A 19,685-nucleotide genomic window follows, 5' to 3' on the forward strand; every position below is an offset into this window, starting at 1 on the left:
GTAAAGCTGAGTTTTCAGCATCATTACTCTAGTCTTCAGCGTCACATGATAAATCTCTCAGAAATTATTCTAATATGCTGATTTGGTGCTTACATTTCATCTTTTTTGCGAATTGCGATACACTACAATTTTTTTTTTTTATAAAAGTAAATTAATACTTTTATTCAGCAAAGGGTAAAGTATTAAAGTAACAGTAAAGACATTTGTAATGTTACAAAAGATTATTATTTCAAATAAATGCTGTTTCAAACAGAATACTGATAAATCTTTTAAAATATTATTAAATCACTAAATGTTTTTATTTGCTTCTTAAAGGGATAGTTCACCCCAAAAATAATATTCTGTCATTAATTACTCACATGTCGTACCAAAACCTGTAAGACCTTCATTCAGCTTCGGAACACAAATTAAGATACTTTTTGATGAAATCCTACATCAGCAACACCACACGCATGCATTTATGTGCAGATCAAGACATAATACATCGTGGTACTCTCCAAAATGGTGCTAGGGTGACGCAGAGGAGGACAATTGTTGAATAAAGTTGTTATTGTTTTTATTTTTTGCACACAAAAAGTACTCTTGTAGCTTCATAAAATTACGTTGGACCACTGATATCACATGGACTGTTTTGTCTATGTTCTTGGTAACTTTCTGGACCTTGAATTTGGTAGGACCCTTGCTGTCTATGTAGGGTCAGAAAGCTCTCGGATTTCATCAAAAATATCTTGTGTTCTAAAAATGAACGAAGGTCTTACGGGTTTGCAACAACATGAGGGTGAGTAACTAATGACAGAATTTTCATTTCTGGGTGAACTAACCCTTATCGTCCCCTTCCAATAAGTGATGGGAGAACCAACGCTTGCAAAACTCTGAATCAACTGAACCGATTCGCAAATGATTCACCACACGCTGGCGGCATCTGCTGGTCAAAACGCTTTAAGTGCAACAAAAACTCAGCCTAAACAACATGACACCTTTTACAATGCAATTGCAAATGTTTTCATGAAAGTGTACAAATAATTCCACAATAAAATCCACAAATAAGTAATCGCCATTAAATAAGAAGGCTCTATAAAATTCGTATTGTCCTAATGTGTAGGGGGCTTGTTTTGTGTGGTATTAAATGCGGGGTTGACAAACGAGATCGATTAGAAGCAAATATCATTCTTCTTTATCTATTAGCAGCAGGCTATAGATTCATAGACGTGTTGAATGAATTCATACTTAAAATGAACCTACAATATAAACTGACCGAAACTTTGGATGGACACCCGTTCATGGGTTCACAGATCAAAGCCATCTGGCGGCGAACCAATGGAATTTTGAAATAATTCCAAACAAAGATTCGAAACAGTACATTGTAACGAAGCCTCGTTTGCTGGAATGCCGAGACGTAAAGAGTTCTATACTAGCCCCCAAACACTCATTCGAAACGAAAGATTCGTAAATATTTCGAAGCCTTATGAAGCATCGCCCATCTGCCTTTCGAAGGTAAACACATCGCCCGCACAGGTTTACATTTTAGTTTAACAATGACTGGAAAAAACTGTCAGTTTGACTAAAATACATTCAACAGCTCAGTTATGATTTGGTACTGCTGAGGAGGCAGTAGCAGTAATCCTGTGCATTTCAACCTGCAGCGTGCTGCTGCTGATGAAGCGGACGTGCTTGTTACCACGGAAACGGGATGCGGGCAGGAGACCTAGAGCGTCGGTTTAAAAGCATCTCCAGCTGCGTGCGGATGTAGCGACATCCTACTAACCTACATTTCAACCTGAAAGAGGCAATGGCTGCCAACGGAAGATTTCTCCATTGACTTATCATGATCAACTGCGACGAAACGAAACATAAACGGTACGTTTTGCAAGAGTAATAGAGAACATATTTAATCCGCATCGTGCATGTGGCAGCGTGATGCTTTTAGCATGCGGTGTTCTATTGATTAAATTAATTTAGCTGCATGTTGGTTTTTCTTGCTTTGCAAATTAACGTGTGTATCGCGTTAAGTCGCACTGATTTGCGACAGTAGTGCTGTGATATGAAGTAAAGACAGCAGCATCCCGTAATGGCGCCCAGATTTCAGGTGAAGGTAAGGGCGCTGTCGAATACAGCATGAGCCGGTGTACCGTGCTAACCGGTTATGCAGTCACGTCTGTTTGCAGTAGGTCAAACCTCAGTCGCGTTTATTTTGTAGTGAAATCGCGTTAAATCTTTTGTATTGTGGGATGGGGTAACCTATAATGTCAGGTGACATTGCTGAATGACCGCTTAACGAGAAAGAAGCCCAAGAGTGTCTTTAACCTGCCACAGGCCTTCCTAAAGCATGCGTTTTGATTTTTAAAGTATGATTTGAAGGGAAAACGTTTGGCTAATATAAATATGTACGGTTAGATTTTAATATGACATTGCCATTGCATGAGACAGGCAAGTGTTGACTAGCGTATTTATAATTATAACTAGCCTATTGTATTTGCACTAGGAATGATTATCAGATAGTATTTCTCCGTCACAGTGGTTTCTAGAGGGCAGAGTTACTAAACACATTTTTAACAAGTTTTGTTTGCACATACAGTATGTTTTTATTTTTATGGAGATGCAAATTGTCTCTGTCAGTGCATGCTTTGGAAAAAAAAACAGGTGTCTGTTTGTGGTGCTGTTGCTCAGTCAGTCTTCTAACAGTCACTATGAATATGACTCTACGGTGCTAGTCTGATGGACAAGGTCATTCTTTAAGCTGACGTGGCATTTTTAGAGCTTCCAATGTCACCCAGCTGTCTGCTTAAATCATCAACATCAGGTCACTATCCATTTTTAAAGAGCAATGCAGGCTGGTAGCAGCACACCAGAGACAGCTATTTATAAAGGTGTGCATGTCTCTCAGCAGCCGGGCAGGATGAAAATCTTAGACCCTTTCCTCTTTCTTTAAATCAGTGTGCAACAGAGACAACATAATTCTTCATAGAGCTCAAAAAGTCTGTACTACATATGACTTAAGGACTTCAGTTTAGGGATTATCCAGCTGTGCCGTTCTCTGAGTGTTCAGTTTATCGTTGTGAAAGGGGCTACCGCTTACTGTTTAAAAAAATAATAATAATAATTTCTGTTCCTGTATTTAAACTGGTAGTGCATTATGTTAACCATGGGTTTGATCCCAAGGAATGCATTCATGATACAATGTATCTTATTTGCTAAGCTACAAACATACGGCAAACATCCATTTCAAACATCCTCATTTTAGGGGTAGGGTTAAGTTTAGGAACATGACCTGAAATAGCATTCTCATCAACCAAACATTTTTCTCTGATTTTACATTCAGGGTTATGGATTGGTTAGGGATGTTAATCTGGGAACATTTGGAACTTGGACAAATGATGTTGTGACTGAATTTTTTTTTGTTATTTGAAATAAAAAATAACTTCTTAAGGACATTAAATCGATCTGAATTGACAGTAAAAACTTTTGTACTGTTACAAAAATTGTATTTATAAAAGCTGCTCTTCTCTGAATTTAATCTACGACTTTGCTTTGATTATGTTAAAAGTCCATCACTTGTTGTTGTATTCTGTTGTTTTGTATTGTTTAGTTGGGGTTGTTCTGGTTGCATCATTTGGTTTCCTTTGTATTCTTTTAGGGTATTATGTAAAAAATAATAATAATAAAAATAAAAAAAGCTTCTCTTTAGACTATTGATAAAATAATTGGAAAAAAGTATCATGTTTCCAAAACATTAAGCAGCACAACTGTTTTCAACACCACAATTTTTTGACAAAAATAATAAATATTTATTGAGCACCAAATTAGCATATTAGAATGATTTCTGATGGATCATGTGACACTGAAGACTGGAAAAAAATAATGCTAAAAATGTAGGAATCATAGGAATAAATTATATTTTAAAATAAAAAAAAAATAAAAAGTTATTTTAAATTGTCACAATGCAGCCTTGTTGAGAATCTGCAAAATGTTAATTATTTTACCAAAATAAGAGGAATCATATTATATTCATAATATATTTTTTGTTTAGTGATAGTTGTCCATGAGTCCCTTGTTTGTCCTGAAGTGTTAACCTGCCTTCTGTTCTTCAGAAAAATCCTTCAGGTCCTACAAATTCTGTGGTTTTTCAGCATTTTTGTGCATATTTTGTTGCATATGAGTCCATCAGTTGTCCTCAGTGTGAAAAGATGGATCTCAAAATCATACAGTCATTGTTGGAAAGGGTTTAAAACAACTAAAATGCTTAAAAAAAAGCAGGCAAACAAGGGATTTGTGAAAAAAAAAAAAGCTGTGGATTATTCAGGTAAGAACACAGTATTAAGAATCAAGGGGATGTAAAGTTTTGAATAGGGTAATCTTTATAAATTCAACTATTATGCACAACTGATTTAGTTTAAATAATTACGTTTTGCAGATTCTGCAAGGTGTATGTAAACTTCTGACTTCAACTGTATATATCTATGTTTTAAATGTTGTTTCACTGCAGTCAGTATTTGTATTATTCCTCTTCTGTTTTCTCTTGTCACTCATCCCTTTTCTTTTCCTCCTCCATTTTTTTCCCCAGTCCAATATGAAGAGTATGGAGCAGGAATTGCAGTGTCCTGTGTGCAAGGACATTGTGAAGCAGCCTATTGTACTTCCCTGCCTGCACAGCGTGTGTCTCATGTGTGCCTCCGAGGTGCTGATTCAGAGCGGGTATCCCCAGCCTGAGCTCCCACCGGAGCCCAACTCGCCTGCTTCCACCCCCAACACACGCTCCCCACGGCAGATGCGCAGGCCTATGCCCAAATCTGACCGTGTGGACCGCCTGTTGCGCTCAGGTGTGTAAAGACGAAAAATACTATATACCATCTTCTGTCTTATAAACAGGTTGATATATATTTAGTTCATCTCACTGTGTGTATGTTTAGGTTCTGGGACGTACCCAGGCCGCAGGCGAAAGGAAGGGCCTCCACCTCTCATGCTTTTCCCTTGCGCCCCCTGTGGGCGAGATGTAGAATTGGGTGAGAGAGGATTGGCTGAGTGCATGAGGAACCTCACACTGGAGAGAATTGTAGAAAGGTAATAAATATACAATATATGTATACACATATACATATATTTTTAAATTAAAAATATAGTATCATTTGACAATTTTTCCTTACTTTAGTGATCTAGTAATATTAAATATAATTTTAAATACATAATATAATATAGTATTTTCAGCATTTATACTTATGTTCTTGTTTAATTAGTGACCTTGCAATCTTAAATAGAAATACACAATTTTATTTGACATTATACAATAATATATATTGGTAATATAATACAATATAATATTTTCAGCATTTATACTTCAATACTTATTTGTTTAGTGACCTAATAATCTTAAATGTTAATTTAACAAATAAATGTGAACTATATTTTCAATAATATAATATAATGTATTTTCAGCATTTATGCTTTCTTTTTTATAGTTTAATTAATGACCTTGTAATCTTAATTTCTTTAAAAATCTTAAATACAATTTATTATACTATATTATAATATAATATAATATAATATAACATTTTCAGGATTTATACTTTAATACTTACTTGATTAGTGAACTAGTAATCATAAAATACATCTGGATTTCACAGATTAATATTATATTAACTATATTTGTAATAATATAATATAATATAATATAATATAATATAATATAATATAATATAATATAATATAATATAATATAGCCATTTATACTTCAATACTTATTTGGGTAGTGACCTAGTATTCTTAAATTAAATCTTAATTTCACAGATTAATATTACTATTAATTATATTTGTAATATAATATATTATACTATATTATAATATAATATAATATTTTCAGCATTTATACTTCAATACTTATTTGATTAGTGATTTAGTAATCTTAAATGAAATCTTAATTTCACAGATTAATATTATATTAACTATATTTGTAATAATATAATATAATATAATTAAATATCACCATTTATACTTCAATACTTATTTAGTTAGTGACCTAGTAATCTTAAATTAAACCTAGTATTCTTAAATTAAATCTTAATTTCACAGATTAATATTATATTAATTATATTTGTAATAATATAATACTAATATAATATAATATAACGTATTTTCAGCATTTATACTTATTTTCTTGTTGGATTAGTTACCTTGCAATCTTAAATAAAATCTTAAATACACAATTTATTATATTATATATTTGTAATAATATATTTTCAGCATTTATACTTATATATTTGTAATAATATAAAATATTTTCAGCATTTATACTTGCTTGATTAGTGGCAGAATTATATTATTCTATAATATTAAAATGTTTAACAATATTTATTAATAATATGTTTTATATCTAAAATATTAAATACACAATTTTATATTACATTAAATATTTGTAATGGTATAGTGCAGGGATCCTCAAATCTTGCCCTGGAGGTCCAATGCGCTGCAGAGTTTAGCTCTTACCCTAATCAAACACACCTGAGAATGCTAATCAAGGTCTTCAGGATCATTAGAGAATCACAGGTAGGTGAGTTTGATCAGGGTTGGAGCTAAACTCTGCAGCGCATTGGACCTCCAGGGTAAGATTTGAGGAACCCTGGTATAGTGTAATATCATATATGTAATATTTATTTATTATTTATGTAATGAAATAATCAGCATTTATACTTTTTACTTATTTGATTAGTAGCCTAGTAATCTTAAGTAGAATATTGAACACACACTTAACCCTGTGTATTACTATATCTACATGAATAAAACCACATACAGACCAATAAACATACGCTTCACTGTGAGATATCTTTCTTCTCTTGCTTTCTTTAGGTACAGACACACAGTGAGTCTGGGCAGTGTGGCTGTGATGTGTCAGTTCTGTAAACCCCCACAGGCCCTGGAGGCCACTAAAGGCTGTGCTGACTGCCGAGCCAGCTACTGTAATGAGTGCTTCAAACTCTACCACCCCTGGGGCACTCCACGCGCCCAGCATGAACATGTTCTGCCCACCCTCAACTTCAGGCCAAAGGTGAGCCACCTCTCCTGGACCGCCCAGGATTACTACCCGATTACCTCTCACACCTTGAGGTCCAAACCTTGGTCCAGGGTCTAATAAATTATTTAACACAAAAGTTAATTCACAACCCCTTTTACTTCCATAATATACTGTATTTCTAAACTAAGCTGAATATTCACAAAACAAATCTGCATATTCAACATCACTTTACCCATTATTTCCAACTCTCTAGGTGTTGACATGCCCAGAACATGATCAGGAGAGACTGCAGTTTTACTGCAAGTCATGTCAGATGCTTCTTTGTTCGCTCTGTAAACTGCGTCGAATCCATGCGGGTCACAAGATTGCGCCCGTCACCCAAGCCTACCAGACTCTTAAGGTAGGTTTTCAGTTCAGCTCTCTTTTAATAATGTACCTGGCATAAATCCCAGTCTTATATTAAGTTGCCATGCTTTTCTCTTTCAGAGAAATGTGACAATGGACCAGTCATAAGGGTCAACTTTTTGAAACTGAGATTTATAAATCATCTAAAGCTGAATAAATCAGCTTTACAATGCTTTTCCATTTGTTATGATAGGGCAATATTTGGTCGAGATACAACAATTTGAGAATCTGGAATCTGAGGGTGCAAAATACTGAGAAAAAACAACAACAAAATACTGAGAAAATCACCTTTAAAGTTGTTCAAATAAAGTTCTTAGCAATGCATATTACTAATCAAAAATTAGGTTTTGATATAGTTATGGTAGGAAATTTACAAAGCATCTTCATGGAACATGATCTTTACTTAATATCCTAATGATTTTTGTCATAAAAGAAAAATCGATAATTTTGACCCATAAAATGATTTTTTTTGTTATTGCTACAAATATACATGTGCTACTTAAAACTGGTTTTGTGGACCAGGGTTACAAATGGATTTAATTGCATTTTTAAAAGCTAAGAAAGACCAAATATGTGACCCTCTTAAGTCTTAAGTCGCTGGGGTATGTTTGTAGCAATATCCAAAAATACATTGCATGGGTCAAAATTATGATTTTTTCTTTTATGCCAAAAATCATTAGGAAATTAAGTAAAGATCATGTTCCATGAAGATTTTTTGTAAAATTCCTACTGTAAATGTATCAAAATGTAATTTTTGATTAGTAAAATGCATTGTTAAGAACCTAATTTGGACAACTTTAAAGGTGATTTTCTCAGGATTTTGATTTTTTTGCAGCCTCAGATTCCAAATTTTCACATCTCAGTTTTGTAAAATTTAACCTTATGACTGGTTTTGTGGTCCAGGGTCACATATATGATTTTTTTTAATGCAACAACAGTGCCACCTAATGGCAGTGCCAATGCAGAACCATGAGTTGTTACTGTAAATGTATGGAGTTTCAAAGCATTTAAAGAAGCAAAAACTACAACAATGGGGAAAAGTCATGTGGTCAGATGTGTTTATCTCTCACAAACATTTTGCACAATGGTTTTGAGTTTGTTTAGCTGTGATGTGCAGGTCTATTCATCACATGTCTTAGATCTATGGTTTATGAACTCTTGAAAGCCAGGAAATCAGCAGTAAACACACTCCATTGTGGGTGATCTTTCAGTAGTGAGGTATTTTTACTCTAACAGGATTGGTTTTTCATCAGAATGACAATATTCCCATGATCTAAAGGATATGAGAGGTCACTAAATAATCCACTGAGCAAAAAATTATACTTCTTATTCACAATGACGTATGAAAGCTTTTCAAAATTTGATCACAAATGGGCTATAATATTATTTCTAATCGGTTTACTGCTAAAAATAAACATTATGAAAATACAAATGCATCATATCACAATTTTCAATGCATGAATCAAACTCACTTTTCTGACATTTCTACTCGTAGAATTTATGCTAAACTATAATGAAGATACAATAAAAAAAGCTTTGTGTTGTTTTTAAACCCTAGGACAAGATCACCAAGGAGCTGAACTACATCCTGTCCAATCAGGACATGGTGTTGACTCAGATCACACAACTGGAGAGTGCCATGACTCAAACCGAGGTATGGCCACCTTTCCCATCTCTGTCACAAAAGGAAAGCAGGTGTTTGATGTGCTGAGCAATTGTCTGTGTACACGAATGCAGGTGAACAGCGTATCAGCCAAAGAGCAGCTTTCTCACTGCGTGAAGGAGATAATGGCATTGCTAACTGAGCGGCAGACAATGCTGGCACAAGCTTTGGAAAGCTCACGACAGAGAAGGGCAGATGCTTTGGCCAATCAGGTGGCCGAAAAACGGAGCCTGCTGGAGCACGCTGGCTTGATGGCTTTCACTCAAGAGCTGCTCAAAGAAAATGACCCGTCGAGCTTTGTGCACGCAGCCAGAGTAACACACAACAGGTGGGGCGGCTAACCCACATTACTATCTGCTGATAATACTGATGTCTGTTCCCAAAATCTGAAACGCTGTACTGTTATCTCTGTTTCTGGCAGATTGGCCCAGGCTATTGAATCTATGCAGCGTTTCTCTCTCTCTGCTGATCCTTCGTTCCGTCACTTCCAGCTTGATGTTTCCAGAGAGCTCAAACTCCTCACAGATCTGAACTTCATTCAGGGTATGTTATCATATCAGCACTACACTGATTTAAAGGCATAGTTCAGCCAATGAAAATTCTGTTATTATTTACTCACCCTCATGTCTTTCAAACCCCATAAGGCCTTCATTCATTTTCAGAACACAATTCACAAGATTCACTAGCAGACCACACAGATCATACTGTATGTTTTGATTCACCAAAAAGAGACAACTCTTAAAGGAACTGTATGTAAGAAATTTATTTCAGTTAATCATAAAATGGCCCTGATATGTCACTAGACATTAAGAAATCATGTTCATTTCAAAAACTTATATCACTGACAACAGTGGTCAGGCCAGGATATTGTCATTTAAAAGTGAGAGTTGCAGCCCACAACTGATGTTATTGTTGTCATTTTGTGTTTTGGTCTGAGGCTCCACCCTCCAGCTATCGACTAATCACAAAGTCAGTAGAGTTTCGTCCTCCGGGTTGCCAGCTCAGCTGCAGCTACGAACGTATCGGATAACACATGTATAACGTTACGAAACCTAAAAGCCTCGTTATGAATCCGAAATACGTCGCGACAAAGTCCGAAATAACACAAGGATTTGTATAGGAGATGCCTTTGAAAGATGCAGACGACTGAAAACGGAGAAGAATTTGAAGACAGACGCCATTGTTGCTAATTTTCTCCTGGACAGGTAAGATTCATCTATGTTTGGCTAACTTTGCTTCCGTACACAGTGGATTTTTCACGGTTGTCCGTGCTAAATGCGTTCATAAAAAGCGTTACATCTCACCACTAGCAGAGTATGAAAACAATCTATGTTCCGACTGAAATGTGGTATTACAGTACATCTTTACGAAGTATTTCGCTAATCGCCATTAGTACATTTTTGCGATACATAATTACTTCGCAAAACATCTCTCGTGAAGCATAAACATAATTAACAGAAGAAAAAAAAAATTACTGCGTAGGACTCGTCACTTGCCATTGGAAGCTCCTTGTAGCAGCCTACGTTCCTGCTGAATCCTGCAGCTTAGCTGGCAACCTCGAGTCAGGGGGGAGCGGGAGGGGATACACTGTTCAACAGTATTTTGAAAGTGATTGCAGTACCAGTTTTGGCCACAATCCTACATACAGTTCCTTTAAGCGTCATTAGTTTGGGAATCTGACTATGTTGGTCATGCTGTACATCTTGATTCACTACAAGAACTGACTCATAAGTCATGTTTGTTTTGATATGGGACCACACAGGTTATACTCTATGTATAGATGCACGAAAAAGAGCTGTATCATAAGAATCATTAATATGGGAATTGGACTACTCTGGACAAGCTGTATGTCTTTATTTACTAAAAGAACTGACTTATAGGACTTGTTCATTGAAAGGTAGGCTATATATTGAATAAAAGTATCTTAAGTAATTTAGACATTTCAGGAATTGTCTCCATATAGTGGACTTCTATGGTGCCCGTGAGTTTGAACTTCCAAAATGGAGTTTAAATGCAGCTTCAAAGGGCTTTAAACAATCCCAGCCTAGGAAGAAGGTTCTTATTTAGCAAAACGATTGGTAATTTTCTTTAAAAACATGACAATTTATTCACTTTTTAACCTCAAATGCTCATCTTGTCTAGCTCTGCGATGTGCATGCGCACTCTGTGCACTCCAGTTCAAGACAGTTAGGGCATGTCGAAAAACTCCCATCTCATTTTCTCCTCCAACTTCAAAATCGCTATTTTATCTTTTTTGTATAGTGCGTTTTACCTTCTTTGTAAACACTGGGTTGGTACTTCAGCAGCAATGTAGGACAATTTTTAAGTTGAAGGATAAAATGAGACGGGAGTTTTTCGACATACCCTAACTGTATTGAACTGGAGTGCACAGAGTTTGTAAGCACATTGCAAAGCTAGACAAGACGAGCATTTGAGGTTAAAAAGTATATAAATTGTGAATTTTTCGCTAGAAAAGACCCTTCTTTCTTAGCTGCGATTGTTTAGAGCCCTTTGAAGTTGCATTTAAACTGCATTTTGGACGCTCAAACTTGCGGGCACCATTGAAATCCACTATATGGGGAAAATTCCTGAAATGTTTTTCTCAAAAAACTATTTCTTTACGTCTGAAGAAAGAAAGACATGAACATATTGGATGACAAGGGGGTGAGAAAATTATCTGTCAATTTGTGTTCTGGAAGTGAACTAATCCCTTAATTATATTTTTGCATGTCTTAAAAAGGTCTGTAAAGGTCCTAAATATAATTTTAAAAACTCAGCAGAATCCCTGCCGATAAAATAATATTGTGTTATCACAGTATAAACTAATGTGCAGAATTTCACAAAAAGATCACAGAAAGTTATGGAGAAAAGAGTGTTTGAGTCATATTTGTGACTTTATGTAAATAAATACATAGAAAAGTGTAAAAAGATATTATGGTGCAAACTGGATGTTACTTTACTTGAAAATGTAATCTGATTGCAATGTCATGTAATCTAACACCAATCAAAATGACCTATCCCATCAGCCCCTCTCGCTCCTGTGATCGACACCCAGCGAACCCTTGCCTACGACCAGCTCTTCTTGTGTTGGCGGCTGCCTCAAGACTCCAGTCCTGCCTGGCATTACTCTGTGGAATTCCGGCGGCGAGGGGTGGTGCCAGGGGGCGGGGCAAGAGGAGGTATTCGCGGGGGATTGGCTGCTGCTCGTTGGGGCTGGCAGAGGTTGGAGGAGGTGACTGGGACCTGTGCTGTAATTGACAGGCTGGAGATGGACAGCGTGTATGTGCTGAGGGTGAGAGGCTGCAACAAGGCCGGCTTCGGCGAATACAGTGAGGAAGTATATTTACACACACCACCCGCTCCAGGTAAGAAACACCCTCTGAAGATTTTTTCAACACAAATGAAGTTCATTCCCAAATGATGCTCATCTGCTCATCTATCTTCTATTCCCTTTATCTTTTTTCTTTTTTATCCATACCCATCTCCTTCTCTACAACCTTTGGTTTTTCCATGTTTTCCAGCTTTAGTGACAACAGCGCTATACAGCCACCTTCCCTCTATAACCCTTAAAAATCTTTCTGTTATTATATCTTTTTTATTGTTTATATTTCCCTCATTCTTTAATTATTTGAGCCATTTATTCTCTAAACAACCTGTTTGTTTATTTTCCACACAAAACCCTGAATGTAAAATAATGTAACATTTTGATCTGATGTGAATGTTGATCCATCCGCTTTGTAAATGTGGCCACAAGCAACTTTAATGCTCCATAATGTTTGTTCATCACATTAAATGGAGGCCCATGTTACAAATAATAATCCAAGATTTGCAACATCCAACCAGGAGGCAGATGTTCACAACAAAATGCGAACACTAGCTTCTGCTATAAACGAAAACAAGGCATACAAAGAAAATAAAATAATTTTTAATGTGAATAGGCCTTAACTCTGAAATGCATCTTTTCTTCTCTGCCTGTCTGCTGGAACGCAAATCTTCCTGCTTTTTGCAGTCTTGATTTCCCCCTGCTATTCCCAAAGTGCATTTCTTTGTCTTCTTTCCTTGTTTACTGTTTTCCTAATTGCTGTTTATGCCTTGTCATGCTTTTGCATATTCTATACTTCTGTTCTCCCCTTCCACCCACTCTTCTATCCCTCCTTTTGGTGTCTTAATTATGTGTCCCTCTTTCCCCTCTTCTTCTATCCTCCTTAAAATTTCTCCCGTATTCCCTCGCTGTTGTCTTCCTCCCACCTCCCGACAGTGTTGAATTTTTACCTGGACTCTCGTTGGGGTCTGCACGCGGACAGACTGGTGGTGAGTAAGGAGCAGCGTTGTGCCCGCAGTGTGCCCGGTCTTTCCTTGCTGCAGGCTGCCGATCGGGCCCTCACTTCCTGTCACCTGACAGCAGATCTGCTTGTGGGTGACGTGGCCATAACGCAGGGCAGACACTATTGGGCATGCTCAGTGGAGCCGGGGTCATATCTGGTCAAGGCAAGTTCTGTAAAGAAGAAAAATATATTAACTGTTGGTCCCGTAATTCCTTCTATATCATTTTTTTTTTATTACATTTTTTGTGCTTGAATCTGTTCTACAGGTTGGCGTGGGCCTAGAGTCCAAACTTCAGGAGTGGTTCCATCTGCCTCAAGATATGGCTAGTCCAAGGTAAAAACAAAATATCCAAGTAATTGCTTTTATGATGACTAAATATGATTTTAAACTATTTAAATCTAAATGAAAACCTGTTCATAAAAAGGTTTTACGGCAATTCTATAAAAGATCTTTTTCAGTTGTCCAAAGAACCTTTCATGGAACAATTTAAAGAACCTTTTGTGTTATGGATGTTAAAGGTTCTTCTAGCCTGGAAAAATCCAGACCCTAATCTATTAAGATTAAGGGTCTGGCATTGAGCAATGAAAAGGACCTAACTCGAGGGGCGGCACCAAACGTGCATTTGAAACTCTCACTGCATGCAATTGGATAACGCCACGACCAATCACAACAATACATGGATTGTACAATACGTATCCAGAGCGACGGTGAACATATAAGAGTGGATTTCAATGTTATAACATAAACAATGTGACAAGATTAATAACTATTAATTACGACAGCCGAATCAACCTCATAAAACAATTAGGTCCGATCAAACTATTCATTATATCAACTAATATTTGGATGGACACTAGCGTTTCATTCAGCAGCGAGACATATCGTCCTGTTCAAGTTGGGCTACTGTATTACTATTGAATAGTTTTTCGTTACAGTAAGTTTACCAAGTGACTTGTACCATTTGTAAATGAGATGGACCTCATCCAGCACAATCCCGATCAGGTTTTCCCGGTAGACCTTGTTCGATAACATTTATCGCCACTTTTTTTTTTAACAGCCAGGACTCGAGACTGCCGAATGCTATCTGGCATTGCCCGCTTCGGATCTGTTCCTCTTCGTGGTCGCCCCATACGCTTAACTACCAGCAGAGCTAACTGCTAGATAAAACTCTTGCTGTATCCAGTCGGCAAAACAGCAAAAACGTCCTTCTGGCAAAAGAACTATTCGAGCGCGGTTTTCTGTTGCTCTTTTAAATGAGAAGCCAAGTCTAACTCGGTCATTGTAGCGCCAAAGCCATTTTAAACAACTGGTGTTCATCTGTAGAATAGATCTCTTTCAATGTTTCCTAATTGAGTCCGGACATCGCAGCGCTGTCGTCATCAGCTTAGCTCGCCTCTGGCCCGCAGTCTTTTTGTACAGTCTTTTTAAGCTGCATTGAAACTGCAATTTGGACCTTCAACCTGTGGGCCAACATTGAAGTCCACTATATGAAGTAAAATCTTGGAAGATTTTCCTCAAAAACCTTAATTTCTTTTTGATTGAAGAAAGAAAAACGTGAACATCATGGATGACATGGGGGTGATAAATCATCAGGAAATTTTTATTCTAAAAGTGAACTAAGCCTTTAAGTACGACAGCGTTTTAGTGTCACGTTAAAAAAACCCCTACAAGATTAAAGTCGTAATTTTTTTTCGAGAATGAAGTTGAAATTATGAGAATAAAGTCGAAATTAGAATAAAGTCAAAATGTTTTGATAATAAAGTCAAAATTACGAGAATAAAGTCGAAGTGCTTCAAAAATAAAGTCAAAAAGTTTTGATAATAAAGTCAAAATATTTCGAGAATAAAGTCAAAATTACGAGAATTAATTAATAGCAATAGCAAGATTAAAGTTATTGCGCATGCAGATGGCCCTGATTGGGAGCCATTTTAAAAGTCTCAGCTTTCAAAATCTGTCAGTTTTATAGCAAAATACAAACAATATATCTATTTCAATAATGTGTTTTTCATGCTCTTTAATGTGGCGTAACAGATCGTTATATCCGTCTCAGTTTAAGCAGCATTCCGATTAAAGTGAGACATTCGTTTCACTAAATTAGGCTACACTGTTTTGTTTCACTGCTTCTTATGTTCCTTCACATTTTTATTGTGCTATAAATTTAAAATAAAGAACAACACATTTATAATTTGTATTTTGTGATAAAACTGACAGAATTTGAAAGCTGAGCTGTGTTATATTAAATACAACAAAAACAAAATTATTGTGATTACTGGGTGGCTGTCACGCTACAAATATTGAATGGAAGATGTAAAAAATTTCCAATAATTTACTGAATTATACAGTGAATGAAACAGCGTGTGAATAGTCACTTATATACCTCAGAAAAGACAACATAATTTATGTGAACAAACTGGAATTCATTTTAACCTTTAGAACGTTTTATTGTTTTTAATTAAACACGTGAGGAATGAGAGATTGGATGCCTCAGACATTTTTGCAGAGTAGGTGGTGGAATTTTCACAAAGAAAACAGTTCAATTTAATGAAACGAATGTCTCATTGTAATCAAAAAGATGAATGATTCACATAGGTATAGCAATACAGCAATCTGTCCCGCCACATTAAAGAGCATGAAAAACACATTTCTGCAAGACACATTGTTTCTATTTTTCTGCCTAATGAAAGCAATCAAAGACATGAAATATTATTTCCAAGCATACTGCCCCTGCGAGTATGACACATGGTATGATTTCTGCTAATAATCCCATATTTAAAACAATTCCGGTGGCCTGGCAACTTCTCCTGGTGCTCTCAAAATATTATAATTTAAATGCTACTATTTAATTCTCATAATTTCAACTTTATTCTCAAAACATTTCGACTTTATTCCCATAATTAATTCTTAAAATATTATGACTTCAATTTAGATTTTTCTTTTTTTTAACGTGGTAATAAAATGCCATTGTATTTAAGAGTTTTGGAAAGAGTTTTGGCGTTTGTTATTAAGTAAAAAAAAATGCAGGACAAACAGCACATTCAATGGAAAAAATGGATGGTACTTGATTTCAACCATTTTTTAAAAATGGAAACTTAACAACATTGAATCCATCTTCTATGTCTGATAGATATGATCCAGACAGCGGCCATGACAGCGGAGCTGAGGATTCGTCAGATTCTCCTCCCCCTTTCTCTTTCCTCACAATGGGCATGGGCAAAATCTACCTGCCCTCCTCCGCCAGCTCCCATCACGCCAACGCCAATTACCGAGAGTGTGGCTTCACTAATGGCAACGGGCCTTCATCGCCATCTGGCATCACCTATCCGCTGCCTCCAAGACTAGGAGTGTGTCTCGACTTTGAGAAGGGGCGTGTCACGTTTTACGATGCCCACTCTCTCCGCCCACTGTGGGAGGGGCCTGTGGACTGCTCCGCCCCTGTGTGCCCTGCTTTCTGTTTCATTGGAGGCGGAGCCCTGCAGCTACAGGAGCTGGTAGCCAATCGTAATGCGAATCAAACCCCTGTAAGACGAGTCACTATTCAATCACGTGTGACAAAACTGAACTGAACTCTGATTATTGTTTTTGTAATTCGATTTTAGAGACGTTGTTTTTAATTGCACCCGATATAAATCTGCTTATTTTTCTTTTTGTTTTGAGAGGCCTTTATTGCTGCACTGCTTGCTGAATTACTAATGAATTATTAATTTGCTGCTGCCACCTATATACCCAAGAAAACTCTTTAAAATGCATATTCACATATACATACACACAAACGAACACACATTAAATATGCAAAAATATATCTTTCCCAACTTATAATCAATGACCTCTCTGTTCCAGTGTAGGAAATGTGCCTCAAAGTTTTTTTTATACTAGATTCCTCCCACACTGCGTATACTGTAGTGAAATAATATACCTTGTATTAAAATGATTTTGTTTATTAATCTCTAAACAGAGCCGAAATTCCAGACTGTTACACAAGGCCTCATTTTATAACCCACAAAACTATCATAAACATCTGGTCTTTCAACCTCTGGCTATGTGCTTTCAGGACAGACCTGTCAAACTCTTTCAGCTATCAACTGCAGCATTTACAAAGGTATTTACTCAACATACGTCTCCGACCAAATGCTTCTCGCTGCTGTTTTTGCCTTAGATGTCTAAGAAGAATTTAGATTTGTTGAAATATGTGGCTTCTAGACTGCAGTCGGTATATAAAAGCACTATTTCTGAGTAATTTATTAGGGCACTCTCACCTTATATCTTACACAAATTGTTGTTTTGAATTCCCTTATGCTGTTGGACAATTGAAAAGTATTTAAAGCTAAATGAATTAAGTGAGGTTTCCTCTTAAGAATGAAACTCTTTAATGCAATAGATTTAAAGTGCACTGCTTTACTCATGTATGTGTGTGTAACGCACTAACCCCACCATTATAAGTCACCTTATGCAAATTCATACTGAAGCTTGTAGAGAATATTTTTTAAGAGTCTGACTCATGCGCTTGATTTTGGTCCAGCCTAAAGCTGTGCTTCCCTGGAATGGCTTTAGTGTGTGGTTTGAATCTTGCTGGAGAGAATGGTGGCTTTTGCCTGCTGGTAATAAATAATAAATAATTCTCTGAGAATTTTCTGAAATTAATATCATTCATAGATATACTCTACAAATGTTCTATTGCTGCTTTTTATCAGTAGGGGGCAGCAGTTTATTCAAATATGGGTGCAGGTCCTTTTGCAAGGTGGATTAGCATTTAGCTGAACATTTGGCTATCAAAAGAAATTAGGTCACATATGAAAACAAGATATAGTGGGCCTTCCAAATGCACTGGTGCAGGGCACTTTTATTTAATTTTTCATCAAGCATATAAACAGATAATGTGCCATTGTAGAAAACCATGTCTCTCAAAACTATGGAGATCTGGTGATGTATGACCCCCCCCCCCCCCCCCTTAAAAGGGATAGTTCACCATAGTTCGTTGTTAATTACTCACTCTCATGTTGTTTTGACCCTGTAAGACCTTCATCTTTGCAACACAAATTAAGATACTTCTGATGAAATCTGAGAGCCCTCTGCCCTCCAGAGACAGCAAGGGTCCTTCCATGTTGAAGATCCAGAAAGGTACCAAGAAAATTGACAAAACTGTCATTGTGACTTCAGTTGTTCAACCACAATAAACCCCAAAAATAACAACTTTATTCAACAATTCTCTTTTGCGTCACCCTTGAGCCATATTGGAGATTACCATGATGCATGCGTGTGATTTCCTCTGCCCGTAAACAACGTATTCTGTGGTGCTTTTGACATAAAACACGTTTTTGCCACACTTTGTTAACATGCAGAGAAAATCTCTGATTTCGTAAAATGTATCTTAATTTGTGTTCTGAAGATGAACAAGGGTCTCACAGGATTGGAACAGTATGAGAGTGAGTAATTAATGACAGAATATTTATTTTTGGGTGAACTATCCCTTTAAGGCTTGAATCATCAAAGAAGGTCACAGACAAAGATTTGGAGATCTTAAAAAATATTGTTTAATACTTTATATACACTGCCACTCAAAGGTTTGGGATTCACGATTTTTAATGTATTTTAAATGTTACAGAAAAAAATTGAATATTGTGAAATATTATTACAAGGTAAAATAATGTTCTTCTATTTTAATATGCATTAAAAATCTAACTTATTTCTGTGATCAAAGCTGAATTTTTAGCATCATTACTCCAGTATTCAGTGTCACATGATCCTTCAGAAATCATTCTAATATGATTTTTTATCAGTGCTGGAAACAGTTGTGTTGCTTAATATTTCTTTGGAGCCTTGTGATACTTTTTTCAGGATTCTTTGTTGAATAAAAAGTTAAAAAGAACTTTTTTTAACAACATACACTTCTGTTCAAAAGTTTGGGGTTGGTAGTTTTTTTTCTTTCTTTCTTTGAAAGAAATTAATACTTTTATTTAGTAAGAATGTGTTAAAATGATAAAAGGTCATAGCGAAGACTTATATTGTTAAAAAAATTATATTTCAAATAAATGTTCTTTTTAACTTTTTATTTATCAAAGAATCCTTAAAAAGTACCACAGGTTAAAAAAAAATAGTTGGTAGCACAATTGTTGCCAACATAGATAATTCTAATAATAAATCAGCATATTAGAATGATTTCTGTAGGATCATGTGACACTAAAGACTGGAGTAATGGCTAATGAAAATTCAACTTTGCGTCACAGAAAAAAAAATGTTTAATGTATTTTAAAATAGAAACCATAATTTAATATTGTAATGACATTTGGCAGT

At 36.1% G+C, this 19,685-nt stretch overlaps 1 protein-coding gene across 2 annotated transcripts; it reads left to right on the forward strand.

The window, feature by feature from the left end:
* Positions 1-1,722: 1,722 nt before the first annotated feature.
* Positions 1,723-18,012, forward strand: trim46b (tripartite motif containing 46b). Of its 2 annotated transcripts, XM_073821923.1 has the most exons (12): positions 1,723-1,857; positions 4,562-4,817; positions 4,908-5,058; positions 6,838-7,036; positions 7,257-7,403; positions 8,967-9,062; positions 9,146-9,399; positions 9,493-9,614; positions 12,098-12,436; positions 13,330-13,559; positions 13,663-13,730; positions 16,522-18,012. In XM_073821923.1, exons 2-12 carry the CDS (start codon positions 4,568-4,570, stop codon positions 16,958-16,960), a joined length of 2,295 nt encoding a protein of 764 aa, XP_073678024.1. In that variant the 5' UTR covers positions 1,723-1,857; positions 4,562-4,567; the 3' UTR covers positions 16,961-18,012. The 2 variants fall into 2 exon arrangements, with proteins under 2 accessions (XP_073678024.1, XP_073678025.1); XM_073821924.1 differs by lacking the exons at positions 13,663-13,730; positions 16,522-18,012 and having other exon boundaries at positions 12,593-13,420.
* The last annotated feature ends 1,673 nt before the right edge of the window (positions 18,013-19,685 follow it).

The sequence above is a fragment of the Garra rufa genome, chromosome 17 (assembly GCF_049309525.1).
Source record: "Garra rufa chromosome 17, GarRuf1.0, whole genome shotgun sequence".
Classification (NCBI taxonomy): Eukaryota; Metazoa; Chordata; class Actinopteri; order Cypriniformes; family Cyprinidae; genus Garra; species Garra rufa.